The sequence below is a fragment of the Miscanthus floridulus genome, chromosome 1 (genome assembly GCF_019320115.1).
Source record: "Miscanthus floridulus cultivar M001 chromosome 1, ASM1932011v1, whole genome shotgun sequence".
NCBI classification, from domain to species: domain Eukaryota; kingdom Viridiplantae; phylum Streptophyta; class Magnoliopsida; order Poales; family Poaceae; genus Miscanthus; species Miscanthus floridulus.
Window position 1 is genome coordinate 54352163 of NC_089580.1, and position 20337 is coordinate 54372499.

Consider the following 20337-nt stretch of genomic DNA (forward strand, 5'->3'; position numbering starts at 1 on the left):
CAAGGGTTCACATGGACCAAGCCTCCTGGCGTTCGTGCACTCAAGCTCAAGGAATCCACTACAAGTCTCACACTAGCTGAGCCACTCTTCTTACAAGCTCAGCCTCGTTTGCCAGTGCATCTTTATGCGTCTGTTTAGTCATCACCGTAGTCTGGAGTCTGATGGAGCGGCTCTATATATTATACTATATTCCTGCACAGTCTGCTTCAGGTCAAGGCAACGCAACTGGCTTTCGTCAGTGGGCACTGTTAAAACGGCACAAAGAAAACAAGGAGCGGATCTTCAAAGTTTGTCGTGTGCTAGAAACGGCCGCTATGCAGTTCTTTACTTCTCTTCGGATGCTTGGCCGAATAATGGTAGAATTGAGTAAAAAAATATTCAGGCACGAAGATATATTATTTATGTGATCATGCATGCATATATATCCTGTGAAAGTCGGTGAAGTATATATGTTAGTGTCAATGATCTTACACTGCGTGCTTATATAGTTTACTAGCTAGTTTTTGGGTTGTTTCATGGCGTGTGTGGTATTGGTAAACCTCTGTTTATGGTCGTGTACGGCGTGTACGTTAATGAAATAAATGGGTGAAGATATGCTAGTATTAATAATCTTTGTGTGCACGATCACTTGCTTACGCAGCAGTATTGTACTCTTCCATCTCCATGTCCGTCCGCGAAATACATGTAGACGTGGATTGAGGGTGGTGCGGCGTAGTCAGATATGTGTATACGCTGTACTCGCAGGTGACTCATGGAAGCACGCGCCTGGCCTCCATTGGCCACCAACACGCGGTCCTGACGTACGGCGCCACTCTCACTCTCAGTCTCAGGACGATCATCACAAGACGCCCTCCATTAGCCATATATTCATCCATCCATGTGGACCATTGGTTTGCTTGTCTCCAACGAATGCATCCATCCACGGGAGGACCAACCACTTGGATGAAATTTGGACAGCATGCGCGTGCGATCTCGTCGGGTACTGAAGTAGCGTCCACGCCATCTGCACTGCACTCCATGCGCGAGCGCCCAAAAGAACTCATCTGCCACCTCATGATCTGCTTTGTGGCCAGACCTTCCTCTGTCCGCGTCGCGCCGCATATATTGAATCCCAGCGAGCCATCCCACAAGCACTGTACTGTGCCTGCCGACGAGCATTGCTGCTGCGGCTGCCTCGGCATGGCGGCGCCGGTGGAGGTCGGCGCGCAGGGCACGGTGGGCTCGCTGGTGCTCCGGGAGGTCGAGTACTTCCGCAGCATGGAGGTCGCCGGCGGCCACGGCAAGAAGAGCAGCAGCAAGGTCGTTGCAGCCAGCGGCGGCGGCGGCAGCCCCCGGAGCAACGCCAAGAAGCCCAGGAAGAAGAAGGGTGCCGTGGCAGGCAATGGTGGGTCCTTCTTGCCGAGGATGTGCTCGTCGGCGGAGGTCGCCGAGGACCCCGGCAGCGGCCGGAGGGAGCGGCACCCCAGGGTCCGCTACCGGCCTCTGGGCGACGACGGGGACGCTCTGCCTCAGCTGGACTAGCTGATTAGAGGGATGATATGCTGCGTTATTATTCTGTATCAGATTCAGATCCGGAGAAATCTGTGCCAATATTAGGTGCAGTAGATGAGAAAATCAGAAAAGTATTTATGTTATGACTGGTTTGACTCGTATCCATATTATGTAGTTTGATTTGATTGTCTGTGTTTCAGACTCCTATCTATTTTGCTATCCATTGACAGAACTGTATTGATTCACAATCCGAGCCCAATTTGGTTCTCACTTTGAATGTATTGCTCTTGTTCCATTGCATTCTCCACTACAGGGAGGACGGACGGAGGATGCACTGCTTTCTTCCATCAAGACGGACTCCAACCACGGAACCCAAACGTGCGACGCATTTGACAGTTTAGGTAACGCACAGTAAAAAAGTGAGGTACGCATAACTTGAGCTCTCCAACGGAGGCGCCGAGCAGCAAGCCCCAAATGGGAGGCGGCCTGTCGCGCGGAGGTGGAGGAGACTGTCGCGCCGGGGAGGCTCGCGGTGGCGGGGAGGCAGGACGCCACGCCGGGGAGGGCTCGGCGCGCCAGGTCTGGGCGGCCGCTCTGGGGCCAGCTCGCCTCGCCGGCCAGGGGTGAGCGGCGGCGGGCCCAGATCCGCGCACCCCCGCCTCCCTCCTTGCCGCACCGGAGTAGGGCAACGTGCGGAGGTGGTGGTGGGCCGCCGCGCCGAGGTGGAGGCAGGCCGCTGCGCTGGGGCAGGGCTGCGCCCGGAGCAGGGCAACGCGACCCGCGCTCGATCCCGTGCGGAGGAGAGAGATGGCGGAGGTGAGGAGGATGGTGTGGCCGAGGTGGAGGCGGGCCGCGCGCCGGGGCAAGGCTCGTCGCGCTGGGGCAAGCTTGCCGCGCGCGCCGGCGGGGAGGTGGGCCGCAGCGCGGGGGAGGGCGCTGCGCCACTGCGGCTCCAATGGGGCCCCCACTGGATGTTTGCGTCTTCTCTCTTCGAAGAGGCAGAAATGCCTTCCGACTCACCGAGCACTCAGAATGGGTATCTGGTTTCGATTCTTCGTTGGAGGATGATTTTGGCTACCCAAAACACTATGCAGTACGCATTTTGCGTTTGCGTCCCATTGTTGGAGATGGTCTAACCAACCCTGCATTTGGATAATGTGATTTCTTGCTTGATTTTTTGAAGCAGCAGCGTTGGCTCTCCGTAACCATGAAAATGGTCTCTTGCATCACAGATAGTCAAATACTCGTTATTTCCGGTGAAACTTCTAACCATTAAAAATATTTAGCTCCAAAAAAAAACATTAACGCCACACGTAGATTTCGGCTTGATGAAAGATACATTTATCAGATTTTAAAAACACATTCTGAGAATAACTGTACAATGCATCAAACAACAGACAGTGCCCCGGGTTCCTCCAACAAAGGAATCTCTCGCACTGCGAATTGCTGCATCCACTGAAATTTAGCTGCAGCGCTGCACCTGTCTGTTGCTTCAGAATCAGATCTAACAACTTCGGATCAAAAGCAGGTCATATCCTATCAAATGTTTGAACACATGCATAGAGTATTAAATATAGATTAAAAAATAACTAACTGTACAGATTGCAACTACTTTACGAGACAAATCTTTTAAGCCTAATTAGGCCACGATTTGACAATGTGGTGCTACAGTAATACATGTGCTAATGACGGATTAATTAGGTTTAATAAATTCATCTCGCGATTTACTGACGGATTCTATAATTTATCTTTTTATTAGTATCCAAACATCCCAAGCGACACCCCCATATGACACCCTAAAACTTTACACCCTAGAACTAAACCAGGCCTAAATATAAATCTAGCAAAAGAATACAGTTCAACATTCATTTTACTTGGATTTATCATTATAGATAGATGCTGTTTCCCGAAGTGGATGGGTGCCACAAAAAAATTCAAACAAATATTTCACTACATGTGCAGCCTTCTGAAGTTTTCTCAGTCAACAGGTTACAAACTGAAAATAGAACTTATAGTTATTTCCATAAAAAGCCTATTATTTTTTTCAAGACGCGATACAACAGGCGTATGGCCATCTACATTGCGCAATAGTTGGCATGAAAGGTGTATGGAGTATGGACTGAGTTCTAAATATGAGGTGCATGGACATATGTCCCTGTGCATTATGGAGTGCTTAATACAATAAGGATCTACAAACCAATATGAGGTTGAATACCAGCTACGAAACAGTTCAACCATGATTCATGGTTATAACTCTGAAGAAAGAACGTACTGTCCCATATCGAAGGCAATTAGACACAACATGTATAACTTAATCTTTCAACATACTTTCCTTTTCCATGTGGTTTTAAAATATTCGAATAAATCATGTTTGCATTCAGTTTTTCTCAACAGAAAATGTGATGTTAACCTAACTCATGCAAGAATTGCTAATCCTGAATGAACTATACTGAACTCACAAGTAACAGGTTCACATGAGATGCGGACCTTGTAACCTACTACTTCATGTCGAATTTGTTTCTTTCCTACTAATTTTGCTACATTCTGCTATATATTCAGCCCTATCAAGAATCAATTCAACAACTGCTGCACCATAGTTTTTAACTACTGACAAGCAGAAAACACAAGAAAAATGCTGTATATCTACATGCGCTACATCACTCGGTAGAGAATTCAAACAGCATCACATGCCTGTACTTCTCACCAGGGTGAAAGACAACTGAGGGGAAATTAGGTTGATTAACAGCATTCGGGAAACCTTGCGTCTCGAGGCAGAGGCCAGCATGCTTTCCATAGACCGCACCTCCTTTGCCCACGATGCCATGAAGAAAATTTCCAGTGTAGAACTGCACTCCAGGTGCATCAGCCCAAATGTCTAGGGCCCTCGAACTAGACAGGTCTACCACTTTTGCCACATGTCGCAGACCTGACCTCACTTCACTGGAGTCAAGCATGTAATTATGATCATAACCACCAGGGACCTGATCAATTCTGCTTCCAATTCTGTTCCCAGTCAGAAAATCAAAGGGAGTGCCACTTACTGGCATGAACTCGCCTGTAGGTATTGAGGTTTGATCTACTGGAGTTATCTGAGAGCCCCATATCTGGACCGAATGTGAAAGCACATCTCCTGAGTCATGGCCTGCCAGGTTCCAATAGGTGTGCTGTGCTAAACTGATGGGTGTGGCCTTGTTCAATGGTATGGCTTCCATCTCAAGCTTCAGTGTTGCACTTGGAAGAAGTGAATATCTGACAGTAACAGAAACATCACCTGGGTAACCTGTTTTTCACAGCATTAGTATTCATTGAAATAAGGCATGTATATACAGTTATTTTTCATAGAAGGTAATTGTCACAGTACCTTCCTCTCCATCTCTACTATAATACTTGAAGGTAATTGAGGGCTTGTCCCCTTTGTTACATTCGGCGACTTCCCATACAGTTTTGTCAAACCCTTTAAATCCACCTGAATATGGTATTGCCCCTAGATTAGTTAATGGAACAGAAGCACAAATAATTGAAGTGATGTAGATCTCTTCTTTCTATGTGCAAACATGCATCTGTGATTCTGTATTGGATGTTAGGTGTCCCTAATACAATAGATATACCAAAATAAGAGACTGGATAATAACATACATCTAACTGACTATATAGTTCAGTAGCAGGCACCGAGAAAACAGAGCATGCCAGCACCAAGGCTGTTGTGGTCACTGAGTCTCAACTGCAGCAGCGCAACCACTTGTTTTCCCCCAGCCTTCTTTTGGTCAAAAACATCTTGTCCAGCAAGTGTTCAGTATCATGTAAAGGAGGTTCAAACTGTGCAGTTGAGTTGTAACTAGATTGATTCATTTGTACTGTTTGTCTAAAGAAATGGCAATGGCAACCCCTTACCTTACCTCAACTGGCCCTAAGGGTAACTGTTACTCACTTACTCCTTGTGTCCCAACCCCTTAGTGGGTTCAGTTGTCATGTGCTGATGTGCATAAGTCGGGGGTAAGGGTATTGTAGCACATGGTGGCTTCCGAGATAAGTCTCCCTGTATACTTTGATTACCTATATCCTATTAGTTATTTGTTTACGATATTTGATGTTTAATGACTGGTTTTGTTCATTAATTAGCTCACTGATTTGGTATTGAAAAATTCTAGAGTGCACTTGTTAAGTCCATGCCTAGATCTATAAAGAGCAGCCAGCAGTTATTTTCATTCAGCAAGGGAAAGGAAGTATTGAGGAAACAGTATTTTGCTCCCCACAATACTATTTGTCTTTGGGTCCACTAAACCAAGTTTAATGCAAGATCATTTCACCCATGAAGCCAGTTTTGAGAGTGGCTTGCTGCTGCAGGCCACCACAAGACCAGGTTTTTCCACCATAGAAGCCAGATCATGCTTAACTCCCTCAGCTCACACAAGCACACATTAATATCAATCTCATCCCAAACTCCTTTTCTCCTGTCCTGACAGTGTGGCTGCTGGTTGTTGGCATCATTGTACCACTTGGGTAGTCCATGACAGTAACTTGCAATATTATCAATGCATAGGTGATAGTCAAAATTAGTGTGTACCTGTCTTATCCTATGAGAGAGCAGCAATGTATTTAATGAGAAATGGGAAATTTACAGTGTGGACGTTGAAAGTTTTATATCATATGACTACAATTAATAGCTTAGCAATAACAAAATATCCCCATTGAAAGCTTTGTACAAACTACACAATGTGGATATTTATTAGCCTTTGTTGTACAATGAATACCATATGCAGTTACATCCCAATTTGTCAAAGTCATTTAGTACCAGGGTTGTTATAAGGCATTTTTCATTATTATTTATATTTGCATGTTTAAATAACTTTTAAATAACAATATAACATTACAGATTTTCCTTACCATGAAGGGTGTTAGGTGGGTTGTTGATACTCAGATTGTACTGCACCCCATTTAGAGTGAACTTTCCATCCTTGATTCTATTTGCAACTCGACCAACAATGCAGCCAAAGTAAGGTGAGGTTCCATTCTGATCAAAGAGACTCTAACTGTTAGCACCAAAGCAATTCTTGATCGCTGAGATATACGTAAATAACGATTTACAAACTGCAGATAAACAACAGCCACAGTTGTGAAGCTAATCCCTGAAGGGAAAAATGTACATTAAAATATAAGGGCAAACCAGAAAAGGAATGCAAACCTAAATGAGGAATAAATCCATTTCACACCCACTATGCTTTCGTGAAAATCCGCATAACCCCTGAACTATAAAACTGGATAACCTACCACCTATGGCTGCTTTTGAAGGTCATTTTGAAGTTTAGGGGGATCCAAAAGAGTTCTGCGGAATAACAATCCCAGCTGACAAGAATCAGTTCTCCAAATAGTTTTCATTCCAGAAACTGTACTTTTCAAAAAAAAAAACAAAGTAAGAGGGCATACCCAGCACTGAAAACTACCACATTAGGTGGACTCCAGGCCTCTAGGGAAGGGAATTCCTAGGCAACCTTGTGTTTGCTTATTTTGCAAGGAGGCTGATTCGAACCCAAGACCTCGAGGACATAAGTGGAGACAACCATTGTGCCTAGCCCACCCTTGATAAAACTTTTCAACAGAGTACTTGATGAAAAAAGGTACTCCCTCTATTCCATTATAGTTCACTTTGGCCTTGTCCTAAGTCTAACTTTGACCAAGTTTTTAAAAAGAATATTAAAATCTACAAGTTCAAATAAAGGCTCTACCAAGATCTTGGGAAATTTAATGAAACTAATTTGATATTCTAGACGTTGATGTATTTTTCTATAAAATTGGTCAAAGTTAAACAAGTTTGACTTAGAACAAAGCTAAAATGATCTATAATTTGGAACAAATAGAGTATTGCTTTCTTAGTAAAGAGAGAACAATATGTTAAAAAATGCTCTCTGACCACATCAGTGAAACCTAAAACTGTCAACAAGAGGGTTAGGAGGGCTTCATTTTGTTAAATGCGGTGGTGTGTGGCTGCGTGCACTGGAAGAATAAGTAAAATGGCAGCATGAGATGTTATGGGCAGCCAACTGTTCGGCTGGGGCTGGCTGGCTGGCTGGGCTGGCCAGCCCCCTCACATGGACACTGTTCCAATGAACCAGCCAGCAGTACTTCTCTCTCACATAAACGAACCAGCAACGATACGAACCAGCCAACCGAACAGGCTCTTTGGGCTAGTTCGGCACTGTAGCAGGAACGTATTGTAGCGCCAGGCCTGTAGCACTGCCTCCCTCAGGTTTAGGGTTAGTTAGAGATAAGATTTGGTAGTATTAGATTGGATCTCTTTCTTACGAGTCAAGTAGAAACTCCATATATAAGGAAAGGAGATGTATCAATTAAAGGCAAGCAAGAAACAATCAATGTAGCCCCCCTCTTGTGTTCGACTGTTCATTCCTCTCATCCAAAGTTTTGAAAATCGACGATTACGTCTCGCCTAGGCGCGCCTAGTCGCTAGGCTATGGCCTGGCGCCTGGACTAGGGGGCTAATCGCCCCTCTAGGCGGGCGGAGCGACTAGGCGGAGCTAGGCGGCGACTCGGCGGCGCCCAGGAGCCCTAGGCGGCGCGGAATCGAGCTAGGCGGGCGACGCGGGCCATCGCGCGCGAAAGAATGGCTCTGCGGGCGAGCGCGCGCGCAGAGCTCCAGGCGCAAGAAAAAGCCGCGCGCTGCTGCACTGGAGAAGGATAAGGGGGAGAAGGGGAGAGAAAGTCGTACTCGCCTCGACCTCGACCTCCGCCGGGAAGCAGGTCCCGCCGGCTGCGCTGCTCGCCTGGAAGCAGATCCCGCCGGCGAGCCTCCTCCCCGCCTGGCAAGACCCGCCGGTCTCCTTCCTCCTCGACGAGCTCATCCCCGCGGGTCGTGCTCCTCCCCGCGGGAAGCAGGTCCCGCCGGCTGCGCTGCTCGCCTGGAAGCAGATCCCGCCGGCGAGCCTCCTCCCCGCCTGGCAAGACCCGCTGGCGACGCTGCTCCCCGCCGGTCTCCTTCCTCCTCGACGAGCTCATCCCCGCGGGTCGTGCTCCTCCTCGCCGGTCTCTTCGTCTTCGTCGCCAGAAGCTCCTCCCCGCCGGTCTCCTCCCAAGGTCTGTATGTCCTCCTCCCCTGCTCCTCTGTTTCCTTCCCCTGCTTTGTCTGTTTGCAAATATATACAGCCGGTCTCCTCTGTTTCCTTTCCCTGCAGTTGTTCCTTTTCCCTGCTCTCCTCTCCTCTGTTTCTGAAATATGAAATTGTTGAATGATTCCATGTATCTACTATGATGAATCTGTGAAATTGTTGACTGCATCTGCATGTATATATATATATATATATATATATATATATATATATATATATATATATATATATATATATATATATATGAATTTGTTGACTGATTGGCGATTGCATGTATATGTTTGTAATTTGTTGATTGATGGCTTGAACTCAGATGACGGGAACAGAGGGTCAATCTGAAACTGCAAGTGGAACAGAGGGAGCAACTGTCTTGAGAAGGAATTCAGATGATGTGGGATGGGAGTATGGGGTTCTTGTTGATAATGGATGGGAGAAGGCTCAGACCTTAGATAAGTACCTAACTTGCTATTTCCTATTTTTTGTATCACTTGTACTGATACCCAATTGCATCTAAAAGTGTTGTCCACTTCTATTGCAGCACTGCTGCAGGAAATTCAGTGATCAGTAGTGTATCAACTGCAACTAAGGACAAAGGACCTAAGGTATGTCTACTGGTCCTTCCCTATTTTTTATCTAAATTATTCATGATTTGTGCTATAAATGTATATATTATATATTGATATATAAATATAAATTGGCAAAACGCCTAGAAAAACGCCTAGCATCGCCTAGGCTAGCCTAGGCTGGACTAGTCGCTAGGCTAAGGGTCATCGCCTAGATTTCGCCTAGCGCCTAGCAAAACTTTGCTCTCATCTTTGACAGTTTGATCTAGACCTCATCTCCAACAAAGCCGACTCCACCCAACCATCTTTTCTGTGGTTTATCCCATCATGGGCACGCCAGCCATGACATGTGGATAGCGGGTGGTCAGCATGCAATTTAAGCGAACTGCTCAAAGAGATGTAATGTATTGCTTCAATTTTGTTATTAATTAGGAGTCAAGGAACACAGCACCACACAGTAATCTAGATATCCATAAAATTAAGACTACAACACTTAAAAGTAATATGAGTTAGTTTGCAAATGAAAAACTGAAGTTACAGCATTTGAAAAGTAAGATAAAAACAAAAAAGGTTAATATTAATGGACAGTGCACTTGCAAAGTACTCCCTCGAGTCAAAAAATACTTGGCCATTTTGGACATTACATAGTCTTTGATGTGTACCTTGGACCACTATTTTGTATTTTGATATATTTATAGAATCCAATAAATTTATGAGAATATGTAAGTATTTTTAAGACAATATATACATATATGATTTTTCACATTTCCAAGCAAAATAGTTTTAAACATATTGATAGTCAAAGTTTTGAAAGTTTGACTAACTCTTATCCAAAAGGTAAGCATTTGTAAACCAAACAGAGTAGGTCTAACTTCTAAGGTGGTTCAGTGGTAGAAAAGGATGTCAACCAAACTTTAGAATTCAGCACCCATACTAATTCCTGGATCCTATCATCAAGCAATGAAAAAGCATTTACTTCTATACCAGGTATACTAAATGCTGACTCTTGGCTAGCGGTGCCAGCTGGCCAACATAATGCAGTTTGGCAAAATGTGATTCAAGCTGAAAAAAGGTGAAGTTTGTGGCAGAGGCACACAGCCACAATCTTCCACCTGTTGTTTCTAAAGTAAGTGCTGGAACACCATTTCATGCTGCCATTAGCGTGAAGTTACACTCGTACACAAGAAGGAAAGATTTTAGAAATAGGAAAACATGCAAGACAACTAAACAGTTCACTGAAATAAAACTCATGCTGCAAGCTACAGTAATGAACAATATTGAAACAAATTAAGTGTGGGGCTGAGCAATGTTTTCAAGGCGGTAAGGCGAGGCGAGGCGACTGACTACCGCCTTACGCTTAAGCGACTAAAGCTTGAGGAGAGGCGACGCCTTAACAAATTAATTAAAAAATAAAAACAGCAGCTTAGAGCAGTAGACGAAGAAAAAAGGAAAGGAAAAAAAGAAAAAGAAAGGAGCCAAGTAAGAAGTGGGCTCGCCCAGCCCACTAGGCAGCCCATGTGCTCCTTCCCCTCCTGGGTGTGGCTTCATCGAGGTCCCTATCCCGAGTTCCCGACCCCCATCAGCGCCGCCGCTCCCCACTGCTATTCCACCTCCGCACGACCGCACGAGTGGCTGCTCTGCTTCCCTCTCCTCCTGATGCGCTGCTCTGCTCTGCTCTTCCCTCCGCCCCTCTGCTTCCCCTTCCTCTCTGGTCAGTGCTCTCAGATCGACAGCCGCCGCCGTATCCCCTTCAAGATCTCCCGCGCGCTCCTCTCTCTGCGCTGTATTTCTCCCGCACGTCTCTCTCTGCGCGCGTGCCAATTTCTCCCGCGCGCCAGCTCTCTCTGCGCACTCCTGTTTGCCGCCCAGAATCGGGCCCGTGTATGGCGCCCGCCACGCACGATTTGGAGTGAATCAGACGCCAAAGCGACGATTTCTGGACGCCACGGTCATAAGGCGGACGCCATACGAATCTAAGGCGAGTGTTCTGCTGTGGCGTCCCACGTGGAGCGCCTTGGCGATTAAGCAATGACAAAGCGACGCCTTGAAAGCATTGGGGCTGAGTGTTGAATTTATTTCAATGTTATTTCCCAATTAAATGCTATGAGTTAAAACTATATGTGAAATGTAACAAATGGCACTAGTGTTCAGAATTCAGACCCTAGGAGGTAAAACTTATCAAGACCACAATGATGTCAGAGGCAAAATCATTAAACTGTTATGCAGTATTAGCGCTGTAACTTATAAGCAACACTCAGGCGAAACTAAATCAAATGAGGCATCATATTTTAAGTTTATTTTTACACTTCAACTTCACTTCATACTTTTGAGCGCTCAATGTAGTTTGGCATGGCAGCACAGTTGTTAAAGTCCGTACTGAACCAAACAATGGATGCTCCAAGTTACCAAGAAAAGATGAGAGTAATGCCTTAATGTAAGAGATATTAAAGATAGAGCTTACATATACAAGGTTAAAAGCTTTTATTACTGGCAAAAATATTTTAGAGATGGCATCATAATACTGTAGTTAATAACAGTATTCAAAGTTTCTATAGACATGAATCAATAAATTTTGCTGCACTTTCGCAGGAAAATAAATTATTTAAAAATTACTGCCTCATCTTCTTCTATATAGTAGTACAATATTACAAAACACACGCCATAATTGAGTAACCAACGAACCAGAAAAAAGAAGGGGCCCCAGCACATACGCAGATACATTCACACACAAGCTACCAATATGCAGCGCTTGCACGCACAAGTTGACTTTCAAAAGTCAGAAACCAATAAAATATCTCCCTTCAGACTCCTAACTCTACTCCCGCAGAGATCTCCGAGAAATGAGGCAATGCGCTAATTAACGGTTCCAAATGAAACGCATGCATCAAGAACTCACCAGGTACGGATCCAGCGAGTCGAATCCGAGCACCACATCAGCGAGAACCCCTGGGAGCAAAACGAGCAGAGCATCGTGAACCAAGAAACTCACAGCCGCTCTACAGCACAAGCAAACAGAAGGTGGGTACCAAAGAGAAGCCGCACCGTTCTTGTCCGGGACGAGGAGCGAGGTGACGGCGGCGCCGACATTGGTGAGGCGGACCCGAACGCTCCCGCCGTCTAGATCAAAGAGCTCCGGCGCAGGGGGCGGCGGCGGCGCGGGCATCGGGAGGAGCAGCGGCCTGGGAGAGGCGGAGCGGAGGCGGAGCAGCGGCGTGGGGGCGGAGAAGATGGTGACGGAGGCGAGGAGGTAGACGGCGGCGAGGAGGATGAGGAAGAAGGGCGGGGTGGCGCGGAGGACCCTGCTGGCCGCGGGGTGAATGCGAATCTGGGAGTGGAGATCCCGGAGCCTGTTGGACGGGGGGAGGTGGTGGAGGAGCGGGTGCGGCTGCGTCTGCGGGCGGGTCGGGGTGCGAGGAGCCCGAGGGGAGAGCGAGTGGTGGTGGTGGTGAACTCCCACCAGCTGCTCCATTTCCTCCGGCGGCCTGCCTGCCTGATTTCCCGGGGTTTTGGTTCAGCTCTGGAGCAGCAGCAGCATCTCCAGTGGCTAGGTCAGAGGTGGGCGCCGCGCCAAGGGGACGACACGACGCACGACTCTAGCAGTCTAGCGTCGGTCAGGTCGGTTTATACCGATCGACAAGAGAAGGGTTTATACCTTGGTCATATTTGATTATTATTTGTATATAACTCTCCTATAGTATATGTTAAGTGTCAAATGTTTTGTGTATGGAGTCTATGATTTTGTATTTTTGTCAGATGTTCTTAAATATATATGGACTTAGCATTGGCTCTGTTCGGCAGGACTTATTGCTACTACGGCTTATTTGTAGGACTGATTTGGTGTGAGAGAAAAACATTGTTCCATAACTAAAAAAGTAGGGTTGATTTTAACTTATAAGCTCAAGCGAACAGAGACTCTGCTTGCGACATTCATATATGTAGTCAAGAACTCAAGATAAAGTAAAAACTAATACAGAGAGATCAATCTTCTTCCAATACATCCAGCAGTCGCAATGTTCATCATTTGAATAATTGGGGAGAGGGGGCACCAAAACCCATAATAGGATTCGATGTACTTTTAGCCATTTTTTTTAAAAAAAAGGACATGTACTGAACACAACACCAAGCTCTACTGCCAAGAGAACTTTAGATTTTGATCATATAGGTACAGAACTGTTCAAGCATTCCTATAAAAAAAGCTCTGAATGCAATTTTTTTAACCATTCCATTTCCCTGATATTGATACTACTATATCCAATTCAGCGAAACACATGGTCCGGCTTCGGATGATGATCCAAAACGTCAACAAATAATGTACTAGTAAGTGCTAACATTCCTCTCATTCATTTTTTTTGGGTTATTTTGATGTACGCCATTGTAATTTTTCGAGTTCGGAGATACGTTATTACAAATCGTCTATTCGGAGAACTGCCATTATAATTCTATCTCCCCTCCGTCTATGCCATTTTCTACACCTCAAATGTATATGGGCCCACTGCTAGGCATGTATTTGCACATGAACGCATAGAAGAACCGTACCGGCCCACTGGACGCGCATGGCAGCTTCCGCGACGCCCTGGTCGCGCTCGCCGCGCTGCGCAGGGAGCGGCTCCGGCTGGCGTTGGCCGCGCGCGCGGGACGTCCCGCGGGTCAAGTCCTCGACGTGCGCCATGGCCGCCAAGACACCGCCCGCCAACCTCCCCGCAGACGCGGCGGCCATCGCCGCCGCCGCCGTCGATGCGGCCGCGACGTCGGCCTCCGCGGCGGTCTTCTCCGGCCATGCCTTCGTCGACCGGCATGGTGGTCTTCTCCGAGGTAGGACACCACCAAAGGCCAAGGCGCCACATCCGAGAGGACATGGTGCGGATTGGCCGTCCCGAAGGCCACGGCGCCCCATTGTCAGCATGTATACGTACACAAACGCGTATATGCCCACTGGACATGAGGCGGAGCGAAGTCGAAGTGACGGCGCTCACTCGCGCGGCGCCGAGGCGTAGGCATGCCGCCGCTGCAGCAGGTGCTCGCTGTAACACCCTAGGTGTTTGGCTTCCACTAATTGCATGTCATTTCATAATCATGTGCATTATCTATATCACCATGTCATTATCATTGAAACATACGTATGCAACATTTGAAATTGTATGTGTTTCGTAGTTGAGTGCTCATGAATGATAGTATTGCAACCTATGAATGCAACATAAATTTCTCATACCTTGAAACATGGCAACATGGTAGAAATATGACAAGTGTAAAATAACAACCAAGCCATGAAACATATGAAACATTTCATTGCAACATATGATTGAATTGTTTATTTTAATTGTCTTATTCCATGTGATCATTAGAAGTGGTATAACAAGTTTGTAAAGTGGTTGATCATGGTCTAATACACCTTAACTACATTTAGTTTACTTGTTGGAACATTGTTCATGTAGATCAAAATGACCAAAATGCCCTTAAGTGCAAGTTTGACTAGAATTGACCATAGGAGTCTCATTGTTTGACTGTTTGAAAAGTGCAACTTAGAGACTTTGCATGGCTGTGCACTCTTTACAAAAGTTGTGGCTAATTTATCAAGGAACAAAAGTTGTTTTCTAGCCAAGTCATGAAAATGTGTGGAACATGGTCAAACATGGCCCACAAGTCTGTGATACATGCTGTTTTCAACACTTAGAAAAATATTCTAAGTCATAGTGTTTTCCAGTTGCATCAGGCCGACTTTAGCTTCATGTAACTTCTGATCCATGAAGTTTTAGGTGGGGATCATTGAAAAGAAATTGTAGAGGGAAGATAAGTCTATAGCTTTTATGTTCATGTCTTCCACTAACTCGCCACGGTTTAGGAGATATTTATCGTCGAACATGCTCTGTCAGTCGGGACAAGGGTTAACTGAATCGCGGTTTTCAGAAAACCTTCAGTAACGATGTGGCCGACCGACGCAGAGACTCGACGCCGCGTGTCCGCCACTCGTCGCCGGCTTGCTGTCACGCTGGCCACGCGCCGAGGCTGGCCTGACGCCGCTGCCGTTGCCCTCCACTTCAAGCCAGCGCCTGTCGACGCCTTCACCACTCCAGTTCACATTTCTTCGCCTCCCGCAGCGCAGCACCGAGCCGCCCGCCATTGTCGCCGGAGCTTCGCTCTCGCCTAGCGCCCGCGTCTTGGCAAAAACGCGTTGCCCCGTCCGCCTGTAGCCTCGCCGTGATCTCCTCTGCCACCCCCACCCCTCAGCCAGGTCGATCGTGCTTTGGTAAGGGCGTATTCGCCGTTCTTCCCACCGCAGCCATGGCCGCGCCGGTGACCTCACCGTGGCCAGCACGGCACCGTTCCCCTCCTCCACTCTTAGCTCACGTTTAGCCTTCTCCATCACGAGTAGCTGCTTGGGTGTAGATGCCATCACCAGTGCCGGTCCAGCCGCGCCGGGACACGGCCGAGCGCCGCCGTGCGCCATGGCCGATTCGCCGTGCGCCGTGGTCGGAGCGCTTAGGGACCCCTAGAGCTTTGGCTTTGTAGGGAAATCGAAACGCGGGGACTTGGGAAGCACGCCGGTGCTGTTCGATTCACCGGAGGGTTCGCCGTCGGCGAGTTCCACCGTCGCCGAGGCCGCCTCCCCTGCTCCTCTCGCTGACGCGCGGGCCCTTCTTGTCAGCCGCCGCGGCTGAGGCGGGAGCCCAGCGTGGGCCGCGTCGCGTTGGGCCGCGCCAGCGCCGTAGTCTTGGGCCGCCGTTCTTGGGCTGGCCCGTGTAGGGCTGAGTGTTGTTTTCCCATTTTATTTCGTTTATTTATTCCACAGATTTATGTACATCTTGAAAAATATGTAGCTCCTAGTATATAGATCCAAATGCTATGGTTCTAATTTTGTTGGGTTCCTGATCATGTCTAGTATTTAACAAAAATATTATATGGGCACTTGTTTTAGAAATTTTTGATGATTTAAATAGGACTTTGAAATGTGTTTTTAGGAGCATGCAAACTTGTTTGAATTTTATCTTGAGTTTCTGTGGTCCAAAAATTATGAAATTTTGTGGGTCCTCTATTTAGGTTTATTAGAAGCTCTGGTAAAAATTTCAGAGCTAGTGCATGTGTAGTTTTTAAGTTATAGAATTTCCTTTTATTAATAGGTGGATCTTGTGTGAATTTTCATAATTTTTCTATAGATCCAGTGAAGGTGAAATTTTATGGGTACTATTATTATGCTATAATGATGCTAGGAAAAATGTGAAATCTGTTGCTTGACACTTTTCATTAGGATTTCTTAATTATGCCATTTTAAGCTAGTATGCCTTATCATTTTTGTGTAAACTGTTCTACTTACTCAATGGCTTTGAAATTTTTATAGTAGTCTATGTGAAGCATGAAATAGCTACTGTAATTTTTGTAGATTTTTCTGAACAGGTTTACTATATATTGCTTTAATCACCTAATTAACTAGATAAATTAGAAAAGGATATTAAAGAATTTATTTAGAAGTTAGCACTGTACTTTCTGATGTTGCTTAGGTATGAAAAACAAGTTGGTTAACTTGGTTTGGTCAAATTAGGCTTTTGCACCATCATTAAATAATTAAGTTAGCAACCCTGTCATTGCGGGACAGATTCTAGGTCTACTGAAATTGGAGTTGGTCAACTTTAGAATCATGCTTTGATGTTTACAAATAAATTGTAGAGAATTTCATAAGCTTTCCAGAATGTCCTCTTGTACGTCATTTGGAGTTATAGAACTCGGGTTATGATAGATTTAAGTTGCTACTTGTTGCATATGAAGCTTTAACTGTTATTTTAAGTATGTCTTTACTATCCTAAGTTCATGGTACTGTTCCTAGGTGTTAGGCCTTTAACTGAAGATGAGCATCTTTATCTTAGGTTATGCAAGCTAGGTAAGTTGCTCTTGTTATTTAAGTTAAGTTGGATACATGCTTAAAGTGATTTGAATAGAGCGAAGTACTCGGTAAACGAGTGTCCAGTAATACCTTCGTAAACACTTACTACGATCCATTCTTCATGAGCATCATGTCATACCTTATGCATCCATGGTATTTATCTTTTGCATCGGCATGCAATAGGTGTACCGGAAGGAGTGACCCTGCTGGAATTCGAGGAACTGAACGAGCAGCAGCAGCCGACACCGGAAATTCAGGAGGAGCAGCCTTCAGGAGAAGTGCCAGACGAGGTCGCCGTTGAGTGCCCTGACCACCGTCCTTGCAACTTTGTGAAAGGCAAGCCCCGGAGCATATTAAGCCTCCTATTTTCCGAACTGCAGTTACAGTATTATTATTACATATATTGTTGCATTAAGTTTAGGTGTTGGATGCAAACACTTGCTGCATTGGTTACCCATTCCTTGTCCAGATATTGTCACCCTGAACCCTATGTAGCTCAGGCTCGAGTAGTGCTTAGCCCTGCTTAAACTCGGTAGAAGTCGGGTGATTTCCTGTCACCTGCGAGATATAGGAAGATACATGTGGCACGGTTGGCTATATTTGCTATCGTGGAAAAGAACCAGTCTTAAATTGAAATGAAGACCGGACGGAGGCTTGCCGGTTTGCAGTGACTCCGTCTGTGTCGATTAAGGACTGGATCTTGGAGCCTTTCCTGTTCATGTTGAACGCATGCCTCTCTCTTAGTTGGCCGGGTCTGGAGACCGACCACGAAGCCGAGTAGCTCACCTCAGGCCGGGAGTCGATAAGTATAAAGTGCGCCTCGGAAGGGAGCCGTAGGCGTGAGTCCAAGGGCAGGTGATTTAAAAGTCCTGGTCGTCCTGGCAGAAGGGTAATCCCTGAGAGTGCTGGCGCTGATCGAACCCGCGAATTTGGTTCCTGAGATGTTCCAAAGGTGACCCACGGCTACCCTTGCAAAGTATGCCAGGGTGAGAGTTAGGAATACCCCCTCAGCTGAGTTGTAATTCGATTCGAATCGCCGTCTCTCCCGGTTAGTGAGAACTTGACGGGCTTATCTCCAATGTAGATACACTTAATATCTTAATGGTTCGAAATGATGATATGATGATGACAGCCTTATTATACCTGCTATGGTTAATATTGTTTGCTCCTAATAAGTGAGTGCTCTAGTACAGGTGCTAATCTAGCGGACAGGTAAATAATGATAAGCTTGATGCTAAGTTTAAATGGGTTACTATAATCTTAAGCTCTTTTATGCAACTGTGTCAAGCTAGCCCACCTGAAAAGCCTTGCATGATCCTTGGTGTCTTTATTTCTAATTTTCGTCGGGTAAGTCTAGCTGAGTACCTTCTCGTACTCAGGGTTTATTTCCCACCTGTTGCAGATGACCAGTTCTACTTTGGTTGCTGCAAGTACTGCCTTCTCCCTGCTGGGGATGAAGACTAGACCGTGGGGCACGGTCTCTACTAGTTCTCGTATCTGTTAATGCTTTTGTGGGACATGACTCTGATCTTGGCAATGTATTTGAAAACTATGATGTTTTGTACTAAACTATGTTGCTTCCGCACACTCAAACTTGGTTTGTAATATTTATTTGAACTCTGATGGATGTAATCCGAATGCTACTTATGAAATGTTGTAACAGATGATGTGTTGTGTTGAATCATTACGATCTTGGTTTGTATGTCGAGAGTTGGTTGAAATCCTTCGTGATTTCCGGACTACCGGGATTATGGGAGCTTAAGTACAGGAATTTGATCGCTTCGGTGATTGTTTTTGTACTTACGTTCTTATGATTTGGTCGGTTCTGTTACAGCTGGCATCAGAGCAAGATTTGACACTAAACACGTCATTTGTGTATTTAAAACAAAAGTATTTGTGAAAATCCTAAATTAAATACTAAGTATTGCCAGTGGTCATATCCCTTATGCCCAAATAAGGACTCTTAGGTGGCTTATTAAAGTACTAACTTGGGGGTTCCTGCTTGTTTCTATTTCGTCGTCCATACGGCGTGCTATTGTATGGATGCCATCCGCTTGGGTGGTAATGTATGGATCAAAATACCTCTACGCTCTGGTAAGTGTGAGTTGTGAGAGCATGACCGTCCAATCGTCGGTCTAGGGGAGAGTAGTTGTGGTTGCTCGCATACTTACGTGTTTAATCATGTATTTATGAGAGTACTTAATTGTGGGTATCTCTGACGGGTAGCTGTGATACTAGAGTATATACATCAGGGGATGTATGTATGAAAGTATTTAGTTTACTGTTTGTTTTCTATGCTTTTTGGGGAAAGTATTGGGCTGAAATGAAATCTTCTGCAGGTACACTAACAACGTATCGTTGTAGATCGACTAGCTACCGTATACGAGAGAACGTATGTATGCCACCGTATATTTCGCTAGCCTTTAAATTTTTCTAGGTTTGTGAGGACGTACGGATCGTGCATGCATCATGTTCAAGCATACATGGCATTTCTTGCATTACTCCCTCCTTTAAAATTGATGGTCCCGAATAATTAAATTTCGCGTCCCTTAAATGATTCTCCCCTTACGTTGTAACTTTTGCTACAGATGGCGCGCACGAAACGCACTGCTCGCAAGTCCGCTGGAGGTAGGGCGCCTCGTCACCGTTTAGCTCCTCGTGAGCCCCGTCCTGAGCCTACTGAGGCGGAAAGGCTAAGGGCAGAGCTGGCCCAGGTGACTGCTGAAAGGACTGCAGTTCAGCAGCGTTTGGAGCAAGTCACGCAAGAGAGGGACCAAGAAACCCTTGAGGTTCAGAGGTTGACAATTGCTCATCGTAACTGTGAGCGTATGTTGGTTCACATGCTGAACCAACGGAATGAAGCCTGGCACGAGGAGAATGTGTTGAGGGCGAGGCAGGTGGAGCTAGAGCAGCAGTTGGCGGCTGCAGAAGAGTACAATGACAATCTCCATGAGGAGGTTCACCTACTGCACAACCAACTTCACCCTATCCTGCCACCTGAGGATGAAAATGAGATGGGATCTGGCGTCATCATGGCCGAAGGTGATGATGACATGGAAGTCAATGGACCTGAGGACGCTCCACCTGATGAGGAGGAAGATGAGGAGTTAGAGCCTCCTAGTGATGAAGATGGAGGAGAAATCTTCGACACCGACTCCGAGGACGATGCGTAGTTTAGCTTACTACTTAGCTAATGCGCTAGATCTAGTCTTTTGTTAACCCTCATGCATGGACAAGTTAATCGTTGGGATGTAATCTCGAACCCTATGTTACCTTTGATGTAAGTTGAAAC

General features: G+C 46.0%; 2 protein-coding genes across 3 annotated transcripts; one reads left to right on the plus strand and one right to left on the minus strand.

Moving 5' to 3' along the window:
- The first annotated feature begins 1007 nt into the window (after positions 1–1007).
- LOC136484067 (uncharacterized) lies at positions 1008–1851 on the plus strand. The gene has a single exon (XM_066481232.1). The coding sequence runs from the start codon at positions 1018–1020 to the stop codon at positions 1519–1521; it is 504 nt and encodes a 167-aa protein (XP_066337329.1). The 5' UTR covers positions 1008–1017; the 3' UTR covers positions 1522–1851.
- Positions 1852–2792: 941 nt separating this feature from the next.
- On the minus strand, positions 2793–12754 carry LOC136484077 (uncharacterized). Of its 2 annotated transcripts, XM_066481247.1 has the most exons (6): positions 12215–12754; positions 12069–12118; positions 6376–6502; positions 4853–4957; positions 4196–4771; positions 2793–3027 (listed from the first exon to the last, which is right to left on the minus strand). In XM_066481247.1, exons 1-6 carry the CDS (start codon positions 12639–12641, stop codon positions 2996–2998), a joined length of 1317 nt encoding a protein of 438 aa, XP_066337344.1. In that variant the 5' UTR covers positions 12642–12754; the 3' UTR covers positions 2793–2995. The 2 variants fall into 2 exon arrangements, with proteins under 2 accessions (XP_066337344.1, XP_066337336.1); XM_066481239.1 differs by lacking the exon at positions 2793–3027 and having other exon boundaries at positions 3825–4771.
- Positions 12755–20337: the final 7583 nt, after the last annotated feature.